The following is a 21194-nucleotide window of genomic DNA, read 5'->3' on the forward strand; positions in this document are numbered from 1 at the left end:
CGAGTGCATATTATGACGGTTGTTTAGTGCAGACACTTGTTCTTATGAAGTCAATAATGACTTAATAGTGACAGATACACGACAGGATAAAAAAAAAACATACTGTAGCCTACTGAATTTGTTTGTTTTTTGCACAATAAATAAAAGCAGCAGAAACACAACAACAAAATGCAAAGACACAATGTGTGCAGATTTTTAAAACCCTGGAGGCTTATTTTAAATAATAACAAGGCATTGACTGTATTCGAAGGCAAGACAATAACATCACAAACTATAACAGATAAACCTCGGATGAAAGGTAGGCCTACTGGTGTTAAAGTTCCAGAACGGGGGGGAAGTAAAACGGTTGTTTTTCTGAAAGGTTCCTGCGGTAAATTGAACATTGACTTTCTGACAGTCGGTGGACTTTGATTTGACCTGTGTGTTTAGGAGTACACAGTAACGCCTCAGTAACGCCTCTCTGGCGATGTCATAAAAAAGACGGGCAGATGATATATAAATACAGAGCTGAAGATGCATCTTCCCTTTCTGCAGAGCGGCACCCTTCATGGATTATAATCTGGCCAATCAAATCCTGCCCGGTAACCAAATACTGAGGATCAAAAGGAACCTTACATTTAAACCAAACAAGGTATTTTTTATGTTTTTATCATCAATCATAAAAGATTCAGCAACCTTTCATTTGGAAATATGAATGAGTAATCTGTTTTACGTGTGTATTTGTGCATTCCTTCTGTAACCCCAGTGTTAGGAAACATGGTGGGACTCAAACCCTCAGATGTTCCTCCTCCACTGGGGGTGAAGATGGCGAGTGCCGGGGCTGCAGCCTGTGTGGCCGACCTGATCACGTTCCCTCTGGACACGGCCAAAGTCAGACTGCAGGTACCTGTTCAGAGACTCTGGCAAAGATAGTTTTAGCAACATGTTAGGCTGTGGCTCAGTGAATAGTGTGCTGGACTTCGAATCAGGGGGTAGCAAGTTCGAGTCCCACTTCAGTCAGCATGTCGTTGTGTCCCTGGGCAAGACACTTCACCCCAAATTGCTCCTGTGGGGATTGTCCACAGTATTGAATGTATGTAAGTCGCTTTGGATAAAAGCGTCTAACAAATGACATGTAATATAATGTAATGTTTTCCCCACATTTCCTGCAATGCATCTGATATTACCTGTGTGATAATGATCCACAGTTTCTTATTTTACTCTGTGATACTTTGGAAAATAGTTTGATATTGGCAGTAGCGTAATATACATTTACAAAAGTACCTTATTTAATTAGATTTGTGAGGTACTTGTAATTTACTTTAGTTTTTATATTTTATGATTCTTCATACTTCTACTCCACTACAATTTGGAAAAAAAGTAATTAAGTCATTTTAACTCAGTACACTAATGCATTGATGTACTATTATGGATTAAGATATCTGGCAGGATAAAAAAAAGTAATTAAAGTTATCACCACACTTACCAGTTGCAAAATTATAATATCAAAATCAAAAGGATTTATATAAATATATTTATGCTAATATTATTGTGCTTTGACTTAAGTACAATTTTGAATGCCAGACTTTTACTTGTTACAGAGTATTTCTACACACTGGTATTATAACTTTTACTTAAGTGAAAGGTTGGAGTACTTCCACCTCTGCATATTTGCTGTTATTGACTGAGCCGCTTGACTTGATGAATACATCTATTGCACTCATCAACACTGTTGAGTTGCTGCACTGTTTAGCCTAAATATTCTGGTTTTAGCCTTGAGTTCAATCTGAATCTGTGACCCCAGATTCAGGGAGAGAAGAAGGGAGTGGAGGGGATCCGCTACAGAGGGGTGTTCGGGACGATCAGCACCATGGTCCGGACCGAGGGGCCGCGGTCTCTGTACAACGGGCTGGTGGCCGGGCTGCAGAGGCAGGCCTGCTTCGCCTCCGTCAGGATCGGCCTCTACGACAACGTCAAAAACTTCTACACTGGTGGCACAGACCGTAAGTGGTTAATTGAAAGAACATGCCGGTTTTCTTTTAAACAGGATTTAAACATCATCTTATGCTCATTTTCAGGTTCATATTTGTATTTGTGCCTCTGTGACATGTCTCCATGTTTTAATGTTCAAAAAGCTCTTTATTGTTCTCATACTGCCTGTGCTGCAGCACCTCTTTTCACCCTCTGTCTGAAACCAGAGCCCAGTCTGCTCTGATTGGTTAGCTGGCTGGCTCTGTTGTGATTGGTCAACCGCTTAGAGATCTGCAGCCCCTTAGCCTACCATGTTTAATGTGCTGGGACGCTAGCCAATAGAAGTCTGATTAAGATAAGATAAGATAGAACTTTATTGATCCCAATTTGGGAAATGTTTGATTGTTACATAGTGAAGCATTTCAGGCAGGGGGGGGGGAGAGTGGGAGAGAAACTCCCTCTGGACTTTGGGATTTTAGCCTTTGCAGACCATTTACATGCACAAAAACATATATAACACATTTAAGGATAGGGAAAACCCCAAGAAGCAAACCAGGATCTCTTAATTAAACATGTCCAAATTGACTAATGTGAACTCAACCCTAAAATCCCTAATCAGTCTCAGGGGGCTTCAGACCTTCAAAAGAGTGTTTTTTGAAAGAAAACAAAGCCAGTGACCCCTCAGGAAGTTCAGAGGTCATACATTGTGTTGTCCAGATAGTATTGATGTCATGATGTAACACCAAATAATTCGGTGTTTAAACCTCAATTGCTTTTTAGAACCTATGATAATGCTGAAAAGTGATTAATGTAACTAATGAACACTTTGACCAAAACAGAGGTCCAACAGTTTCAAGAAAGAGTTTTCATATATAATACAAAGTGTAAATGTGATGTAAAAATGACCTGTTATATGTGTACTGTATCTGTCTTTCTTCACAAAAAGTAAAACTATATATTCTTAAAGTAATGTCACAATCATCACAACGATAAGAGTTTATAGCAATTCATTGACGTTTAAATTGAGAATTAGGACTCAGTTTATTAACAGCAGAGGTTAAAATACCTCCCAAATGTTTTGGCAAAGTAAATAACTAATTAATTACAGTCATATAGTACATTAATTTACATTTCACCTCTGGTCGTTCCTGTCCATCCCTCTCCAGAGGCCAGTATTTTGGTGCGGATCCTGGCCGGCTGCACCACAGGCGCCATGGCGGTGTCGTTTGCTCAACCCACCGATGTGGTGAAGGTTCGGTTCCAGGCGCAGATGAACCTGGACGGCGTGGCCCGGCGCTACACGGGCACCATGCAGGCCTACAAACACATCTTCCAGAACGAGGGCATGCGGGGACTCTGGAAAGGTGAAGTTTTAGTAAGCATAGTACAAAATAACGCATATTTATAGTTTACCTATGCATGTAAACTGTCAATATAAGCTTAGGTTCAACCATTTTTTTTGTTGTAATGGCTAAAGGCTCGTCACTTGTTTTTCTCATGTGTGTTTATTTATCTTTCTGTACTATGGAAAATCTAATCAATATCAGTGTATGATCTTATTTTGGTAATGATGATGTATATTAGCATGTATAAGGTGTGTGTGTGTGTGTGTGTGTGTGTGTGTGTGTGTGTGTGTGTGTGTGTGTGTGTGTGTGTGTGTGTGTGTGTGTGTGTGTGTGTGTGTGTGTGTGTGTGTGGTATGAATATGACTACTCCATAATATACATGTGTAACGGATGGATGTCAATGGGATGTATCGTTGTGAATACCTTTAACAATGTCTGTGGTTTTTACTTTGTCTAAAATTTCATCGCAAATTGTGTATCTTACATTAAGGTATTATGCTTCATGAAAAGATTTTCGCATTCCCTTGCTAAGTATATTATGTCCCTTTTAAAAATATATGTGTGTGTGTGTGAATAAAGAATTAAACAAACAATACCTTTCTGTTTTCGCAGGCACACTACCCAACATCACCAGAAATGCGTTAGTGAACTGCACGGAGCTGGTTACATATGACCTGATCAAAGAGGCCATCCTCAAACACAACCTGCTGTCAGGTGAGAGACAGAGACATGCATGTGCAGTGTCATGAAGGTTAGCATTTTAATAGCTAACAGATTAAAAGTTACACCTGTAAATCCCTAACCCTATGTAGTAAGTAATGCAATACTTGTTATTACTTCATCAAAGTAATACAATTTACACTTCATTACTTTTTATAATAAAAACTTGCAAATAAAGCTGAAAAGTCGAATAACCATCAACTAGACTTTGTAAATCTCACCACACAACACTGACAATACTGTCAAACTTGTTATCAAGTTTTTCAATTTATCTTAAATTCAGATTGAATCAGACCATAACAAATAAAGTTTGATTCTGCATTACATGAGCCAACGAAAAAGTATTCAGAAAAAGCTCTTCATAATTTCAGCACTTATTGTAAGTCGCCTGAAATGAAAGGTGACATAACAGTTTCATGTAACCAGTTACTCTTCAATACACATAGACACACACTACTCAGAGAGACAGCTGATTGGCTAAGGCACCACACACCCTCCCTCACAGCTGATAACGGTGCTGATACAGGACATGGTGTATTTTCCCCTCACAGTGCAGTAAATACAGTAGCTAAAACCACATGTATCTCAATCATTCATAGTGCCCATTCACAAAGGTTCTATAATCTGCTGAGTTGAGTTTCTGTACTGCTCCGCTCAGGACAAAGGCCTCTCATTCACACGCTTTATTGTCTTGTTCACTATCTCTCTCTCCACAGATAATCTGCCCTGCCACTTTGTTTCTGCGTTTGGTGCCGGCTTTGTCACCACAGTGATCGCCTCCCCTGTAGATGTGGTGAAAACCAGATATATGAACTCACCTCCAGGCCTGTACAAGAGCGCCATCAACTGTTCCTGGATCATGATGACTAAAGAGGGGCCGTCGGCTTTCTATAAAGGGTGAGTTTCCCCTGTCTCACACTCATATCACTGGTTTAGGAATATGCAGGAACACTTGAGGTCATTGAATAGAAAATGTTATAAGAAATGTTGCATTTGTGGACCTATTTGACTTTTATTTACCTCGCAAGTTTAGTTATAGGCCAACCAGGTCATTCTTTAAGTTTTCACGCCTATACCAGTTCTACATACCTCTTACTTGATTTAATGGTCTTTATTTGTAGTAATTTCTGTCTTTTTTCTCTTGTAACACCTGAATTTTCTTTTTCATTTGTTTTCTGTAGATTTGTGCCCTCATTTCTGAGGCTGGGATCGTGGAACGTAGTAATGTTTGTCACATTCGAGCAAATCAAGAGAGCTATGATGGTCACGAAGAAGCGGTACGAGGAAGGAAATTGAGATTCCTGTGAAAAGTTTGAAATTTGGAAAATGACTTGAACATCGATGAAGAAATTGCTTTTTTTATTTTTTTTTATTCTTTTTGTCTTTTGGTGACAAAGAAGAAAATCCTTTGTTGAAAAAGGAATATTTGACTTCATGTTGAACTGATGTATAAACAAAATGCAGTTCCATCTTTATATATGAACCCATTTGAAATTAAATGGGGCTGAAGCTTGTGTTAACTCCCCTTTAAGAAGTTTGCACTTTAAGTAAATCCGAATCTGTTAATTAGATATTTTAGGCAGCTTACACCAGTGCATCATCATAACATGTCCAACCGGTTTATGTGAACCTTAAATATACATGTGTGGTTTTACAGACCCTGTGCTTGCTTAATAACTTCTTTCATCACATGAAATACATTTTAAAACATTACAACATGTATTTATTAACTTTGAGTCAGATGTTTTAACTATTACATACTTTCCTCAAAAGAAAGTCACAGCAAAACAAAAATTATTACAGGTAATAAAAATGCAGTTTTGAAAACAACCATTTTGAGTTTACCTATATTATAGAATACAGATGCCATCAACATTAAAACATGCACCAATTTAGGACATACGAATCCACTTCCTGAGCGGGACAACTGTGAGAACAAACCGTCTTGTTTACTTGAATACAAACAAGAAAGCTACAAATATGGTAGTTAATCACCATTTGTTAAATAACCGTCTTTACCGGAAGAGTTTGGCTGCTCGCTGACTGAAAATGAATTACATCCTCATGAAGACAGCCCTGTTACCTCTACAGTCTGAAGAAGCTCTTATTTCCCATTTATAAATGTGAGTTCATCTCAGGAATGGACATTTTTGAGGTAAAGGCGTTGGATTTGTGCTGTATTTTAAGACGTGTTACTTATGAACCACAACGCCAACTATAAGGGGATTCATTTTTTCACATTTTTGTGAGAGCTACCAGATTTAGTCAGATTTTTGTCTTCTTCATCTCATATCGTCAGGGGCCACGGAGAGGTGAGGGAATATTTCCAAATAACTTGTTTGGATTCATACATTAGTTTTTAGAGCAGGCAGTCAATGTGAGGTTTACATCAGGGTCCTGTAGATTGGTCTTAACTATGGTGTGGAATTTCTCTCTGTACTGATTGAACTGCATGATGCTTTCTGGTTCTTCTGCCACCCAGAATTTATCAAATTCATACGCCAGATAACCTGGAAGAAAAACACACAGATTTTTAGAGAAATCCTTTAAAAAAACGTGACACTTCTTACAAAGATTACATTTTGTATTTTTCTAGCAAATGGAAATAATCAGAGAGGTTGAAAAATAGAACAGTTATTTGATTTATATTTACTCACAGTATAGCTGATGGAATTGCCGGAGCTCAGGAGTGCCCGGTACTGTGTTGTAGAAATGAGGTTTCAATTCACCGCTCTTCAGGAGGCTGTACGCCATCTCCGTCAAGTTGATCCCAACAATAGCATAGGAATACCTGAAATAAGAGATAAGGCCTTTGACACAAAACTGAAAACAAACAGAAAATGCAGGTATTAATAAATGTATGAATGTCACTTACCCTAGTTTAGGATGGTTTGCGTGAGACAACACCTGACGAGCCTCCTCTGTGTAGTTTTCACTGAAAAAACTGAAACAAAATCAACTCATTATAATAATTATTGCAAAAGTGATGGAAAAAATGTGGGCTAAAGAGTTTGGAAAGAAAAAAATCTTGGAACGTGGAGTTAGAAAGTAGTGATCTTTCATGATCTCTATGTGATGAACTCATCTCTGCTTGTGGCTACATTAGCGGCTACATTAGCAGCTACTAGCATAACACCTGAATCACTGAGCAACATTCTGCCACAGCTTCCATTTCTTAGAATAATGACAGTATGTTACAGTACAGGCTACTAGACTGTGAGGTGTGAACACACATGCATGACTCAACACAGATGAATCATTAACAGGGATCTGTCTCACTGTCTACATTATGTGCTCAGTTTAATTATTAGACAATGTTCGAAAACACAGCTTTTTCCAAGAATATGGCTCTAAACATGACACTTGTGTAAATAATTTAAACAAAGAAAATAGATAATGATGTGAATTTGTATTTGGAAACACATAATAACGTTGCACATGTTAATGTCTCTTGTGATAACAATATATGTTATAACATTTGCAGCAGTTTTGAGTTGGTTTTATGGAGGGTATACATGTGAAATGGAGCTGGATTTAGGATTGAATTTCCAGGTTTATATTGATAGATGAGAGTAACACCTACGTCACTTCCGGGCGAAAATTACGGCCCCGCCCACTTTTGGGGGAAAACAACGCTGTCATTTGAATGGCGTTCAATACAAATTCTGAAGTTTTTGCAAGAAAACCGTGGATTTTTGGATCTTCAAAGAGCCCGATTACGATGGCCAGTCAGGCAAACAATTACATTAAATCATTGGAAATCAACAATCGGTCTCGATATATGGTTAAATTAAAATCAGTAGACGAGGCTGTAGTTTTCGCCGGCTGTTACTCTCATGAGCGAGGCGGAAAATAATAGTTTTATCATGCCAAAAAGCTGCTGTGTCGTTTAGTGCACCTCAAGCATTAAAACAAATCCAGAATTCAGTGTTTCTGTACTTCCTCTAAGAAAAAAAGGACAGTAAAAGAAGAGCTCTGTGGCTTCAGGCTTGATCGCCGTTCAAATGACAGCTTTGTTTTCCCCAAAAGTGGGCGGAACCGTACTTTTTGCCCGGAAGTGACGCATGTGTTACTCATCTATAGATAGCTTAAAAATAAGTTTGGTGTGCTTGGGCAGCTTTCTTTACGTGTGTCTTTGTTAAATCATTTTTTACTGTGCTTTGCAACAAGGTTAGTTAGGCACGACTGCACAGAAGAAGCCTTTATAAAACTGTATATGTGACAAAATATGTTATACTAACAATAACACTTCTTTATGTTGTTGTGTCTTAATGTTAAAGAGGTGATAGTTTACAGAGAACAGTAGATGGTAAGTGGCAGTACTGATGTGTTGTTATTTATCACAAAGTTAATAAATGTCTAATTGTTATTAGTTTAAGGGACTTACACAAGGTTGATGAGGCCGAGCAGTCCCATTCCTCTGAAGTCAGTCTTTGGATCGTCGCCCTGAAAACCGATGTCTCCCCACTGTTTGGTTATCCTCGAATCCAGTTTGACCGTCGGCATCAGCAGGTCCCACAGCTGAGAGGAAAATAATTCTGGGATTAAGTATTTCAGTTGCAACTGTACTGGTCAAATTAATTTGTATTCAAAATGTTGGAACAATAATCAAATCTTTCTATACTTTGATCAAAACCATGCTGTTTCATTGTGCCGTCTTTCTCTAATTATATAAATAGTTTCTCCTTTTAAAGCCTCAACTGCGTCGATGCAGGCAGGACATGTTAGTTCAAGATATTATCCTAATTATAAATATATGTAGAACTGAATCCAGAAGCAGGAACACACACCTTTAGGAGCATGGCCTCATGTTCTTGGTTCTCTGAGCTGAACACTTCCTTTCTCATGTTTTCCACAGATACGTACAGGCTGCTGTTTCCTGTTATCTGTAACAGACAGATGTGTAGGCTTTCCTTGAACCTAAACAGGTAGAGAGTTCAAATAAATAATTAAAAGTTTACAAAATGAAACTTAGTATGATGCAGAAATGAATTGCTGGTGACAAGAAACCTGAAAGAATCAGATAAGAACTTACAGCGGATCTTTCTGGGGTTTGACATTCTTCTCTTTCATGATTTGGTCCGCACATTTTTCTAACTGATCCTTGCTGGCTTCCAAAGCTCCTCTTAAAACCTACAAGGGATGAAAGCACAGGAGAGTAGGTTACAGCAGACCCGGCGCCGTGAACTGTGAACTTTAATGCTACGATGTATGTGATGTCAGATAGTAATATAAGAGTAATAAATGAAAAACAGGTATGAAATACTATATGACAGTAAAACAAGAATACAGTTTAAAAGGAGAGTGATTTGTAAAATATCCATAAAGAAAAAGTAAATTGGTTTACAGTTCTGCTTCATATGGGTGTTGAGAGATGTATCCATAGATCTCTTCATTTTGCTCTCCAAGTGCACCAGATTGATGCTTTTAACTTCAATATCAAGCATGCCCCCGGACCCCCCTAGAGGAGGTTAGGTCCACCCCCCACTTAAAAGAAATAGCACTTTACCCCTGCTTACACCTATATGCCGTGAGCTGATTATCGAGCCTTCATTGTAGCAGTCGCTGATATACTGTGTATGTGCGTGTGGGGAGTGTTGCATTCGAAAATTCCACTGTAGCGCCGGTACCTTAATGGAAAACCCTACATGTTTGAGCACCCTCTATGAAACGTCAAGCTACCCCACAGCACCCCCAAAAGAAAATCTCTGGCGCCGCGGCACATGACGGTTTTGTGTGCCCTCCCATGAAAATCATATGCCCTCTCTGTAGATTTGTTCTGGTCTGGGTTACAGAGAAGAAAACATACAGGGAGTGACCAGACAGTTGCAGCTGTATAATCTAAGCTGTCAGCCACGAGAAAAAAAAAAAAAACCTTTCAAAGTCGACCTCAAAAACAAAGAAAAAGATGACAAAGCACTTCTGTCTCGTCATTGAATGGACTGTTGGTCGGAAAATGCTTATCCAGCTATCAATGACAAGTAGAGTCAATGCATCTAAGCTGGGCAAGTGTTTTGAAAGATAAGAACTGATTAAGAGCACAGGATATGACTTTACATGAGTTCACATACAACAGCATACCAGATGACTAACAGCTCTGTTGCTAAACATGACGTGTATTATTTTCACTCCTCTGTAGGCTTACATAGCTTAGACATCAATTTAAGTGGATTATTATCCAGATCTAAAATAAATATCATATAAACCCAATCCAGCGACTTTCTATTGGCTCCCTACACACACTGTTTGTCTCAAAAGCACCAAAGCTTCAAAGGTTGCTCATATAATGTTTCTGAAATTCTGACCCTATTAACATTGTTAAGGGCCTCAGGTCAACCCAACAAAGATTTCCAGCCATCCAATAGAGTTTACACTCAAACACTCATGACAATGGAGACTCGAAAACTTGTATATGGCAGTTCCTTTCAAACCTTTTTTTAGGAAAGTGGGTTCATCATTGAGTTAATACAATTCCAACAATGTCAAATGCTAACCAAATAAAAAAAATTCAAGAGCCCAAAGTAATATTTTCAAAACAAAAAACGATTATCGGTAGTTTTGCTGTTTTTCATCAAGTCCGTGCAAAAGAGGCGCGTTTGTTTTTCAGCTATATAAAAGGAAACTTCAACTTGAGCATAAAACAATACAAATATTTATAATAAAATATATTCCTAAAACACAAATACTGGAAATGAACCAGGAGCAATCTTTTGTATATAAAGAAAATATCCCTGTAACACATTATCTAACAGAAACACACAGTCAACATTGTATTACCTTGTTCTTTGATGAGCGGAGAGAATATTCTGCAACAAGACACAAGAGACAGATTAAAATAATTGAGTAAACTTAAAACTATGCAGTAAAATTAAACAAAATTTGGAGTGAATTCACTGACCTGCTTTGGATGTCCTTGTTGCCCCAGGCTTGTTTCCGGAGCATATTCGCTGCAGCTCACATGTCCCTGTGGCCTGTCGGATGAACCACTTCAGCCAATATCTCAGGAAGGACGTGTAGACATACTGCCAGATATACCCAAGCATCTTCTATAACATGGACAGAGAATAGAAAGAACAATATGACATAAAGAAGCAGAACAATTTAAATCCTGCATCGGAGTAGCACCCCTTCAACTGTTCAAGAGTGCACTAAATGTCACTACAAGCTGTGGTTAAGCCCTGGTCCAGCTGGAGCTGAACTAATGAATAGAATAACTAGCAGCTTTTTTTGTTGGTGTTATCCATTGATCTTTGTCATAAAATAATAGAAAACACACTTCAAAACATCCATTCCCACTCGTCATCATATCTTGTTTTGTCCAAACCACTAAAATATTCCATTTACTAAAGCCTACAGCAAGAAAGGAAAACATTAAACTCACATATGAGAAATTGGAACCATCAATCATTTGGCATGTTTCAATCTATTTATCAAATAATTTACTAGCTTAAAACCTTTTTATACAAATGGAAATGTTGAACTTTAAAATGCACACTTTGACAAGCTACATTCATCTGAAAGTAAAAATGTCAACAGTCAACTATATCTACCTCCCAAACGTATTTAAGTTCAGTGTTTGAGTATCTGCACTTTCCACCACTGCCTAACGAGACTTAGCACAATGTCATCAGCATGAATGGGACACACTGGTGACTGTGTCATCATGACAATGGCCACAGTTCAGAGTTGTGGACAAAATATTCTGCGTTTCAAACCAGGTAAGAGTCCATGATAACATGTATGAGAGTCAATTGAACATTCCCATCTATAAAACTACAAATATATAATTTACTATAAAACTGGATTATGTGAAATTAGCCTTTAACCGAACAGGCAAAACAATTCCATTGTGGTAGCTACTGTAGCATTAGCGCTAAAGCTAACTTTATTCAAACGAACCTATTCCGTTTATGTTAAGCTACAAACATACGGCGAGTTTAGTTGCGCTTTAGAAACACTCCACCTACGTGTTAGCAAACTGAGAGCTAGTTACCTGTGACTTTAATAAACTAATTGAGCTAACTAGCTGAAAAACTCCCAGATGACAGGTTCACACAACAGGTTGTCATTGTATTCGCCAAACTGTTAGCACACGTTAGCTTTGTTATCCTAGATTAGGTTGCGTCAGATGCATTGTTGTTATTGTATAGTATATATGACGAACAAAAGGCAGAAGTTAATATTACCCTTTCTGCCGAAGAGACCAATATATATCCAAACTTGTCTCCACTTGCTGCTGTTAGCTGAGGGGCTGGTGAGTAAATGTTAGCTACGTTTCTCTTGACAACAGTCTGGCTCTGATGCGTTCAGGCTCTGCCCAGACATACGGCCGTTCACACGCAAGCATTACACGCAGTTGGGAAATTGACGATATTTGAATGGCAAGTATACTCAGATTTTAACATGACATACTTGTTTTCTTTTTATGGGAACGGGTGTTTTTCAAAATTTATAAAAATAGTGGAAACGCTTCGAGAAACTTGGGTTGACGTTTTCCTTGTATGCTACTTTTCTTGATTTCTATGAACACACCACACGCCACGACAGCCTTTCATTGACACAACGCTTTAGCGCCACCTACTGTCCAAACTGATGTGTGCACCAAAGCTAAAGAGACATACAACCTTTCATATAAATCAGGGATGGGCACCGGCTGTTGTTATGCCTGCTGTGACGTTAAATTACCGCTTGTAATTATGCCTTTACAAGCTTAAAAGTTGTATTTATCATCTGAATTTGGCGAAAAAAGTTTAATATTCTAAAAACCAAGACTTTGTTTATTTGAAATCAGATGAAAACAAACTGTCACGGACCCTGACGTGTTATCTATGATTAGGTACTATACGCTTTTCATTCATAATTTCAGCGGGAGGGAGGGGAGCGGCGCTGAGGAACAGCAGAGTGCGGGTTGACAGGTGTCTGTGTTGACATTCCCCTTGCAGAGACAGGCTACAAGTGTCTTAGGTTCAAGTTAGACAACTATTGTCTGGGTTAGTGTTCATGACTTCATGTTTATGTCATCTTAATGGTTAATCTCAATGCACACACATTTTCCGTGCTTTCCAATAGTTTTAAATTGTTTTATTCCACTGTTAAATAACCTGTTCAATACAAACATGCCACTTGTAAAAATTAAATAACATTTATGTGAACTGATATTTGTTTAGTGAGCTTATTAGAGGATGTTCCCTGAAAGATTGTAAAATGTCAATGAAGATGTCAGACTTAGTATATTTGTTAATAATTACATACAATACATGGAATTTGTGTGTGTGTGTGTTCCAAGTGAATCTGCGGCCCCCTGGTGGCCAGTACATAAATTATGTGGCCCCCACCACCATCCAAGTTGCCCATCCCTGATATAAATGTTATGTATTCCAAGCATTATCTCGAAAGTAAATCCAGATAAGTGTAGTGTTAACAGGAACAATCTTACAATCTGTTCTAAAGCTTCAAAGTGATAAGCTTTACAATACTGACCTGCGAACTCCATATACTACACACAGGTCACTCAGGTCAACCTAGCAACTTAATAGAGGTGGCAGAGTTTATTCTGTTGCAGCTGGCGCTCTCTGCATTGTGCTGTTCCACGATTGCAAATGTTTGATGAAGTACCCAACCTTTTTTTGATTATTTTTAGTTTTGAATGGCTCCCCAAAGGATTTTGTCAAATCCCATCTTAACTTATTTGTAATGTCTTCTTACTGCTTTTGAATCTGTTGTGTAAAGCAATTTGGGTCAAATCTTGTTGTTTTCAAATATGCTTTTTCCCCCAACTTGACTAAAAGTCCCTATTTCAGACATACCAAAGCTCACTGTAGTTGTGTTGAAATTATTGTCTGCATATAAAGTCGGTTTCAGCTAATAGAACCAGTCTAGCCAATAATTTGCCTTTCCAAATTCAACCACAAGATGATGCTAGATCCACCAATTGACAGTGTCAGGATTAAGTTAATAGTCTACTAAAATATAGACCAATTATTTGCCTTTATGTCTCCAGTATTCCACACAGATTCCATTAATAGGGAGTTTTACACATTTTGTATCATCATATCTTGGCCATATACAAAATGGTTGCAGACATATTGCCTTATCAATAAATTACATTTCTTCTCACCAACTGTGTCCTATATTCCAAACAGGCTGTCGTCAGCCTGAAGCAGCAAGTCTGGCCTCTCAGCATTTCCTACAGTATGTCCTGAGTCACTCACCAATGGTGCACTCCACTGTAATTAATTCAGAGTCTACCTTCTCACCTAATCAGTCCCTCTGGGCTTTTTAAACGCAAGAGGTCTATCCCATACAATTACTGCATTTCAAGAGGAGCTCCTATCTCAGGTCCAGGCTATTTTTAAACATTAAGGAACAAAGTAACCACTTATAATAAGAGCCTGCAGTCCAAGCAGGTAGCCAGTAATGCTGATATTGATATCAGTTAATAATGCACTGATGACTTGACAGAAGGTCAATGTTATTGTATCACAAATATAACTGAAAAATACTAAAATTGAAATGTATCAGATTTTGAATTTGTTTGTGTGTCTCTTCTTCACCCGCAGGGACTCGTCCTTTGGGTGCCACCAGGATGACATGGTTGACAGGAGGACCAAACAAACAGAAAACCAATGCAGGTGTTCTTTTGTACAAGTATGTCAAATGTAGTCTCAATCACTCACACTGCAAACCTGATGAGAAACCATTACTTTCCAGGATATATGGTAGAAAGTGATGATAGAGAGACACACTTTCTTTGGTTTGGTGAAAAAGGAAATTCAAATATATTATTCCACTAAAACTTATCTACAACAGGATTTAAAGTCATTACCAGATTTGTTTTGGGAATTATTTATTGAAACCTACATGTTTATTTTATCATCTTGGTTAAATGTATTTTTGCAATCTTTTTATCCTCATAAAACCTTTTTCAAAGCTTTGTCATCCACAAAGGAAAACAATCCATGTGTTTCAAATAACCTTAGTCCAGTGTCTTCAATCTGTTTACACCCAATACATCTTTACACTTTCAAACTCACTGCAGTGCAAAGTGATGCAGATTGAAGAGAATGAGTTGCAAATTCATATGGGAATAATTCAAAAAACATATCCTCTATCTATATAATGTAACAGGCTGCAAAACCATGCTGCCTGGATCTAAGAGTAATCAATTTCAAGTGCAAGTGGCTGGATGCCTGCGGCTGATACAGCACTGCCTCCACCCTCACCCCCCCATTCATCCATTCATAGGTTCACTCTGCTGCACCACGTCTCCTGCGCTGGACCTCTTCAGTCACACACCATGAGAGGTCCATTTTGAAAAGGGTGCACTTTTCCCCCCTACGCAACAAGAGCATCCCTCGGTCGGACGGCGGTGACTCATTGCGCACGGGCAGACAGGGGGGTGAATTTTTACGCTTCGGTGTGGAAGATCGATACATCTAATATCGTGGTGGAAGGCGTGGCTTGGTGTCACCGACAACAGGGCTGCTTTTCCATATTCATTTTTAGGGTTTAGGTTTTGCCTCATCTCACTGGCACGGACGCACCCCCAAAAGGAGCGAGCGGGACATACAGCGTCTCTCAAGGTAAGAAGCCCCCCTCCTCTTCTCATTACACGGGTTTCATGCGTATCAGATGTATAAATTGTCCGCAAGGTCATATCATATCAGCTCAGCATATATCAGTGGCCTCTATGATATTGGGCTGGGACAGGACTCTAGATTTGGGCTACAGTACATGACATAGATCTTAATTGGCCCGAGTGGTCGTGTGCAGCACTTTAATTTATGTACCTCGATTTCACATTCAGCACACACTTTCTGTTATTCCTAAACTGCTGCAGGCTAAATACACCGGGGCGTTTTAACTGTTGAATAAACACACAGGATTTATGCTCCCCACAAATATTTGCACTTTGAAAACAGACATGCAGATGCATAGTGGGAGAGCACTAATGAGCTACACCTGCACAGGACCCAGCACAGCAGGTGTTTTATTCAAGTTACAAATTATTATTTTTCGTACATCAAGAGATAGATTTTTATTTATTATTTGGTTATCTAGAAATGAATGTGACCAGATCTGTAAATACATAATGTTTGTTGTAGTGTAGACTTGTGACGATGCTTGTTTTTGGGAGTATAGGAATAACCTAAAAGACAAGGCTGGGTTTAACCTTACTTTCACTGAGATGAGTTTCACATTATGCAGTATGGATCATCATCAGTAATGTCACTGAAATGGAGATAGCCAACTTGCTCCCTGTGGAACAGTGAATTATCAATGGTGGTTCTTTCTCCTTTTTGTATGAAGCCTATTGATGGTTTTGTCTGATTAAAGGAAGGCTCGCTCACCTTGCAATTATTTTGCCGGACTCCAAACTATCGGATACTTCAGATGTTTGCTGAGTGCTGGCACATCAGTTGAAGTGGCTCAGACGCTTTTACACTTTAGGAGACAGACTGAGCTGAAGTCACTCATCAGGTCTGGGATCAAGAGATTTGTGAAAGTCAAATGCTAAGTACTATATTGATTATAAGATCAAATACACATTATTCTAAGCGTTCAAACCTTTTCTGTTTATGCTTCACTTAATGTGACCTGAGAGAAAAGAGGAGTTCAACTGTTTCCAGCAACTCTTTAGGTGTGTCTAAATTCTCATATAATTTCAAATAATCATTGATTTACACTTGATGTTAACAGGGCTATGCAATCTATAAAAGAACACAGTAGTGAACAATTTAACTGATCCAACAACAAGATCAGAGGACTCCCTTTTGTGAGCATAAAGAAGGGTTTTGACCAGCTTTGTTATACTGGCACTCCTTGCACTGTAGCACTGATTATTATCGGTATTTATTCAATATTTAGATGAGAACTGTGTGATAAGCAAACGCATCAATTATGAATTTAGGAATAAGATAAGATAAGAGAGATAAGATTTTCTGCACACTTCTTCAGGATAACCCCAAGTAATTATGTTTTGTATTAGTTGTACAATTGGCTTTCTCCTCAATTGAAATAGAATTGAACCTGAAACCATTTCACTAGTGTTGTGCTGGCTTTTATAGTAAACCACTTATAAGAGCCTCAAATAAAAGAGTTCCTGACAGGGAATGCTGTACAGTTGTCCATTTATTGTCTCAATTGAACCCATGGATTTCTGCAGGAAATGCAAGAAAATAAATCTCCAATTTCAGTGTATAAGACATTCAAACTAAAATGGTTTATATAATAATTTGAATCATACTTTGATTGAAGTTCACAAGCAACTTTAAGAGGAAAAACACACTACAGTACATTCATCTTAATTCCAAGCAGTAGTTGAATTAGAGAAATTGATTGTTCCGGTCCTTTGCCTTTATTCAAACAATGATTATTTGAATGTGTGTTAGTGGACCTGGGACCTGGACTGCATTTTACCTAATGCTTACATAATCTTGGCCTGGACTTCCATGTGAGTCTGGTCTGATACGTGTTTTTATCTCAAACATTTAAAACCAAACTAAGCCAATTTCTATTTTCCTCCTTTAGGGACTTACACAAAGGCCCCATCTGTTTTCATCTTTGGATTACAACAATATTTAAAGACTGAAACAGTGAATCCAGCATGGGAACCAACCCAAAAAGGACAGTGACAGTCCAGATGGTGCCTCAGCTGGCTGTGATAGACACGCTGGGCAATAAGGAGCCGAATGCCAACTGGGTGAACGAGCCCAACCTCCAACTCTCTCAGGTTTGTCCAAAAACAACCCTCACATCTCCCGATCACACTCAGGATAACTCATCTCTGACTGCTGCTCCCGATATCACACAAATCCCCAAAACTGCTTCAAAGGGAGGAGAGCCAGTCTGCAGCGCTGTGTCAGACAAACCAGTACCGACTAATGGAAACCAGACGAAGACAGAACCTGTGACAGGAGGAGATCAACAGATGCAAGACCTGTCTCTAACAAGCCAAAGTGTGGGTGAAGCAGGACGAGACCAGAGGGATTCAAACGCTAATATTAAAATGTTTAGCCAGGCTGATAAAAAGGATATCTGTAAGGCAGATACAGCTCTAACAGCCTCAAAGATCGACATGCAGAACAATGATTGCAGAATAAAGGGGCCGAGTGCAGCAGAGGAGGAATGTACAAAGTTGGCATCCTCCTCACGAGAGGACAGTAATAAAAATGTACCTGCAAGTAATACAAATCTCAACAACCCCTGTGAATTAAGGCATACAGCATCTGAACTACAACACGATAATAAAGGGAGCAGTACAGCTCCAAAAAATAAGGACACAGCTGTACCACAAAAACTTCAAGAGCCGGATCACATGTGTAGCAGCTCACAAAGCTCTGTCAGTCCGAAGGAGACTCCCAAAGCTCAACAACGCATAGAAACTACTGCAGCTTCTCATTGCTCAACTACACCTCCGTCTAAGAGCAATGATGTAGAGGTTAGGTGTACTGATAAGACTTCAAGTTCATCACATCCAGAGAAGGACTTGCCACCAGTAACGAAAGCACAAGTCTCTTCAGATAAACATCAACCAGCGTCTTCTCAGAAGGACTTATCCACGCTGGATGATCCCAAGGAGACTACCAAAGCTAAACAAAGCATAGAAACTCCTGCTGCTCTTCTTTGCTCCACTACACCTCAGTCTAAGAGCAAGGATGCAGAGCTTAGGTGTACTGATGCAACTTCAAGTTCAACACATCCAGAGAACATGCCTCCAGAAAAGAAACCTCATGTCTCCTCAGATAAACATCATCCAGCATCTTCACAGAAGGACTCCTCCACTCTGCCCCAGGCGTCACAAATCATGAAGGCAGATGCGTCGGAGGAAGCCATCCAGATCAACACATCTGTCTCTGAAGGGCAGCAGCAGCTCAGCAAGCTGTTCAAGGAGGCTTCAACGATGACTTTATCCCCGTTCCCCACCCCAGTTAAGCAGCTTCATGATATGGAGGTTCAGGCGGTTGCAAATATGTGCAGCAAGGCCGTGTCCACAAGTCCCAGCCTGCTGCCTTTCACTGTGCCTCGCAACGGTGGAGCGGTCCCCATGGAGGCGGCGCAGAGCCTGGCTGTCGTCTACCAGGCCGACGGGGGTGTGGGAATACATCAGATCAGCATGAGTCCTCTACCTACTGATCCAAGGTCAGAGAGACTCACGGTTGAGGCGGAGATGTGCCCCAACCAAAACGTCGGTGTGGTTTTTCCTTTAGAAACTTTGTCCCAGCAGCAGGACAAAAGGCTCGGAGCAAAGCCTAAAGACTCGGCTCCCTGCAACACACAGCCAGTTTATCAGATCAATATTGAACACAGCAACCCCAAGGAGCAAGGAGAGACCGGTAACTCCCAGAATAAAACAAGTGTTCAGAAATCTACAGCAAAAACAGCCACTACTGAGGCTCCCTCTCTTATATCAGGAAAAACCCAAGAGACAGCCGGTGCTTCCAAGGCTGGATCTGCTGACAGTAACAAAGCTGCGCTGTCTCAGGCTGCTGTGAAAACCAAGCCAACTCAAGCCCCGCCAACAACAGCAACAACAGCAACAAAAACAGCATCCAAGCCAGAACCAAGGAAAGTAAAAGCTGCAAGTCCGAAACAGAAGGCTAAAGCTGGTGGTAAAGCCTCGAAGAAGGAGACAAAGTCAAGCAAACAGAAGATGGAACAAGAGAGGAAGAAAGAAGAGGATGAGCTGAGGGAAAAGGTCATCCATGATGTCGTCTGGGATGAACAGGGCATGACCTGGGAGGTCTACGGGGCGTCGGTGGACCCAGAATCCCTTGGTTTTGCCATTCAGAGCCACTTGCAGTGCAAAATCAAGGAGCAAGAGAGGAAACTGGTGGTGCAGACCTCCATCAGGAAGTCGGTCTCTGGTGCGGACTCGCCGGCACACGGCAAGAAGAACAAAAGGAGGCAGCAGAACATTTTCAGGTCAATGCTGCAAAATGTCAGACGGCCAAACTGCTGCGTGAATCCCCCTTCCTCCTCCGTCCTCGAGTAGCGAAGCGCAGAGGTAGCCAATGTCAAACTCTTCCCTTTTTCCTAGAGGTCAAAATGTTTGTCCTCCGCAATGCCAAGTGAAAGCATTAATGAGGCGACGATCCCTGTAAGTAGGTCAGTGAGTAAGTAGACTGGACTGTTGTAGCATAAAGAGTCAAACTATTTGTGATGTTTGTGAAGAAGGTAGAAAATAGAAATATACTATGAACAACCCAAGATTTATTTTATAGAAATAGAATTGATAAAAAGAGAGAACTTGAACTAACAGAGGCAATAATAGAGGAACGCATGTATAAGTTAGGATTGTGTGACCTAAAGTGGAGTGCAGACCTTCACAGGGAAAGGCACTGAGCGCAGGGTAGACATATTACTAAATATTTGTGCAACTATAACCAACATCTCATTGCATTTGGTGCATTTGGTATATGTTTTTCAGGTGTTTCTTTCGGGCCCTATATTTATAAGATTGTTGTATTTTCCTTTCATGCACATTTATCTTTAGTAAGTGATTATGTTGTGCAAAAAAGGGACTGTATGCAAACATGCGCTGTTTAATCTCTGTTCTTCTTTGGTTTTCTATTAAAACAACACAAAACTAAGTTGAGCTCTTGAACTCTTCATTTAGCACCAATGGTGTGTGTGTGTGTGTGTGTGTGTGTGTGTGTGTGTGTGTGTGTGTGTGTGTGTGTGTGTGTGTGTGTGTGTGTGTGTGTGTGTGTGTGTGTGTGTGTGTGTGTGTGTGTGTGTGTGTGTGTGTGTGTGTGTGTGTGTGTGTGTGTGTGTGTGTGTGTGTGTGTGTGTGTGTGTGTGTGTGTGTGTGTGTGTGTGTGTGTGTGTGTGTGTGTGTGTGTGTGTGTGTGTGTGTGTGTGTGTGTGTGTGTGTGTCAGGGGATGTGAAAGCAGCAGGAAAATCCACACAGTCCACAGGAGGTGTATTAGAGTGACAGACTGCAGCTGAGAGAAGAGGTAACGTAGGTTTTAGACGGCTCTTGATACATTAATGTCAAACTTAATGAGCCAGTTTGTGATCTCCCTCGAGGGCATGAAGTCTGTTCAAAGGATAGTTTGCTCCTAACTATTTCCCTTTGATTTACACCAAGATATGCATGCAAGTCTAGACGGAACACTTTTTCTTTTAAGTTTAACATAAATCCACCATTTAGCATTGCCTTCTTGTTTGTGAAC

The 21194-nt window shown here is 39.8% G+C and overlaps 3 protein-coding genes across 3 annotated transcripts; 2 read left to right on the forward strand and 1 right to left on the reverse strand.

Moving 5' to 3' along the window:
* The first annotated feature begins 523 nt into the window (after positions 1–523).
* ucp1 (uncoupling protein 1) lies at positions 524–5674 on the forward strand. The gene is made up of 7 exons (XM_034130344.1): positions 524–631; positions 746–882; positions 1784–1982; positions 3117–3314; positions 3909–4010; positions 4733–4913; positions 5198–5674. The coding sequence occupies exons 2-7, from the start codon at positions 757–759 to the stop codon at positions 5310–5312; spliced, it is 921 nt and encodes a 306-aa protein (XP_033986235.1). The 5' UTR covers positions 524–631; positions 746–756; the 3' UTR covers positions 5313–5674.
* Positions 5675–5715: 41 nt separating this feature from the next.
* On the reverse strand, positions 5716–12306 carry elmod2 (ELMO/CED-12 domain containing 2). The gene is made up of 9 exons (XM_034130345.1): positions 12203–12306; positions 10915–11062; positions 10794–10822; positions 9052–9149; positions 8807–8936; positions 8404–8537; positions 6892–6960; positions 6674–6807; positions 5716–6526 (listed from the first exon to the last, which is right to left on the reverse strand). The coding sequence occupies exons 2-9, from the start codon at positions 11057–11059 to the stop codon at positions 6369–6371; spliced, it is 897 nt and encodes a 298-aa protein (XP_033986236.1). The 5' UTR covers positions 11060–11062; positions 12203–12306; the 3' UTR covers positions 5716–6368.
* A 3270-nt stretch (positions 12307–15576) lies between these two features.
* On the forward strand, positions 15577–20608 carry gprin3 (GPRIN family member 3). The gene is made up of 3 exons (XM_034130346.1): positions 15577–15598; positions 17547–18522; positions 18742–20608. Exons 2-3 carry the CDS (start codon positions 17623–17625, stop codon positions 20008–20010), a joined length of 2169 nt encoding a protein of 722 aa, XP_033986237.1. The 5' UTR covers positions 15577–15598; positions 17547–17622; the 3' UTR covers positions 20011–20608.
* Positions 20609–21194: the final 586 nt, after the last annotated feature.

Source organism: Trematomus bernacchii, unplaced genomic scaffold, assembly GCF_902827165.1.
Source record: "Trematomus bernacchii unplaced genomic scaffold, fTreBer1.1, whole genome shotgun sequence".
NCBI classification, from domain to species: domain Eukaryota; kingdom Metazoa; phylum Chordata; class Actinopteri; order Perciformes; family Nototheniidae; genus Trematomus; species Trematomus bernacchii.

Bases quoted from the DNA above. Each gene is read 5' to 3' on its own strand.
- ucp1 (XM_034130344.1), top strand. From the start codon at position 757: ATGGTGGGACTCAAACCCTCAGATGTTCCTCCTCCACTGGGGGTGAAG. The intron at 883-1,783 runs GTACCTGTTCAG...CTGTGACCCCAG, and splicing joins CGGCCAAAGTCAGACTGCAG to ATTCAGGGAGAGAAGAAGGG. The intron at 4,011-4,732 runs GTGAGAGACAGA...CTCTCTCCACAG, and splicing joins CAAACACAACCTGCTGTCAG to ATAATCTGCCCTGCCACTTT.
- elmod2 (XM_034130345.1), bottom strand. From the start codon at position 11,059: ATGCTTGGGTATATCTGGCAGTATGTCTACACGTCCTTCCTGAGATAT. The intron at 9,150-10,793 runs GTAATACAATGT...CATCCCTTGTAG, and splicing joins TCCGCTCATCAAAGAACAAG to GTTTTAAGAGGAGCTTTGGA. The intron at 8,937-9,051 runs GTAAGTTCTTAT...CTACCTGTTTAG, and splicing joins AAACCCCAGAAAGATCCGCT to GTTCAAGGAAAGCCTACACA.
- gprin3 (XM_034130346.1), top strand. From the start codon at position 17,623: ATGGGAACCAACCCAAAAAGGACAGTGACAGTCCAGATGGTGCCTCAG. The intron at 18,523-18,741 runs GCACAAGTCTCT...CCTCCAGAAAAG, and splicing joins ACTTGCCACCAGTAACGAAA to AAACCTCATGTCTCCTCAGA.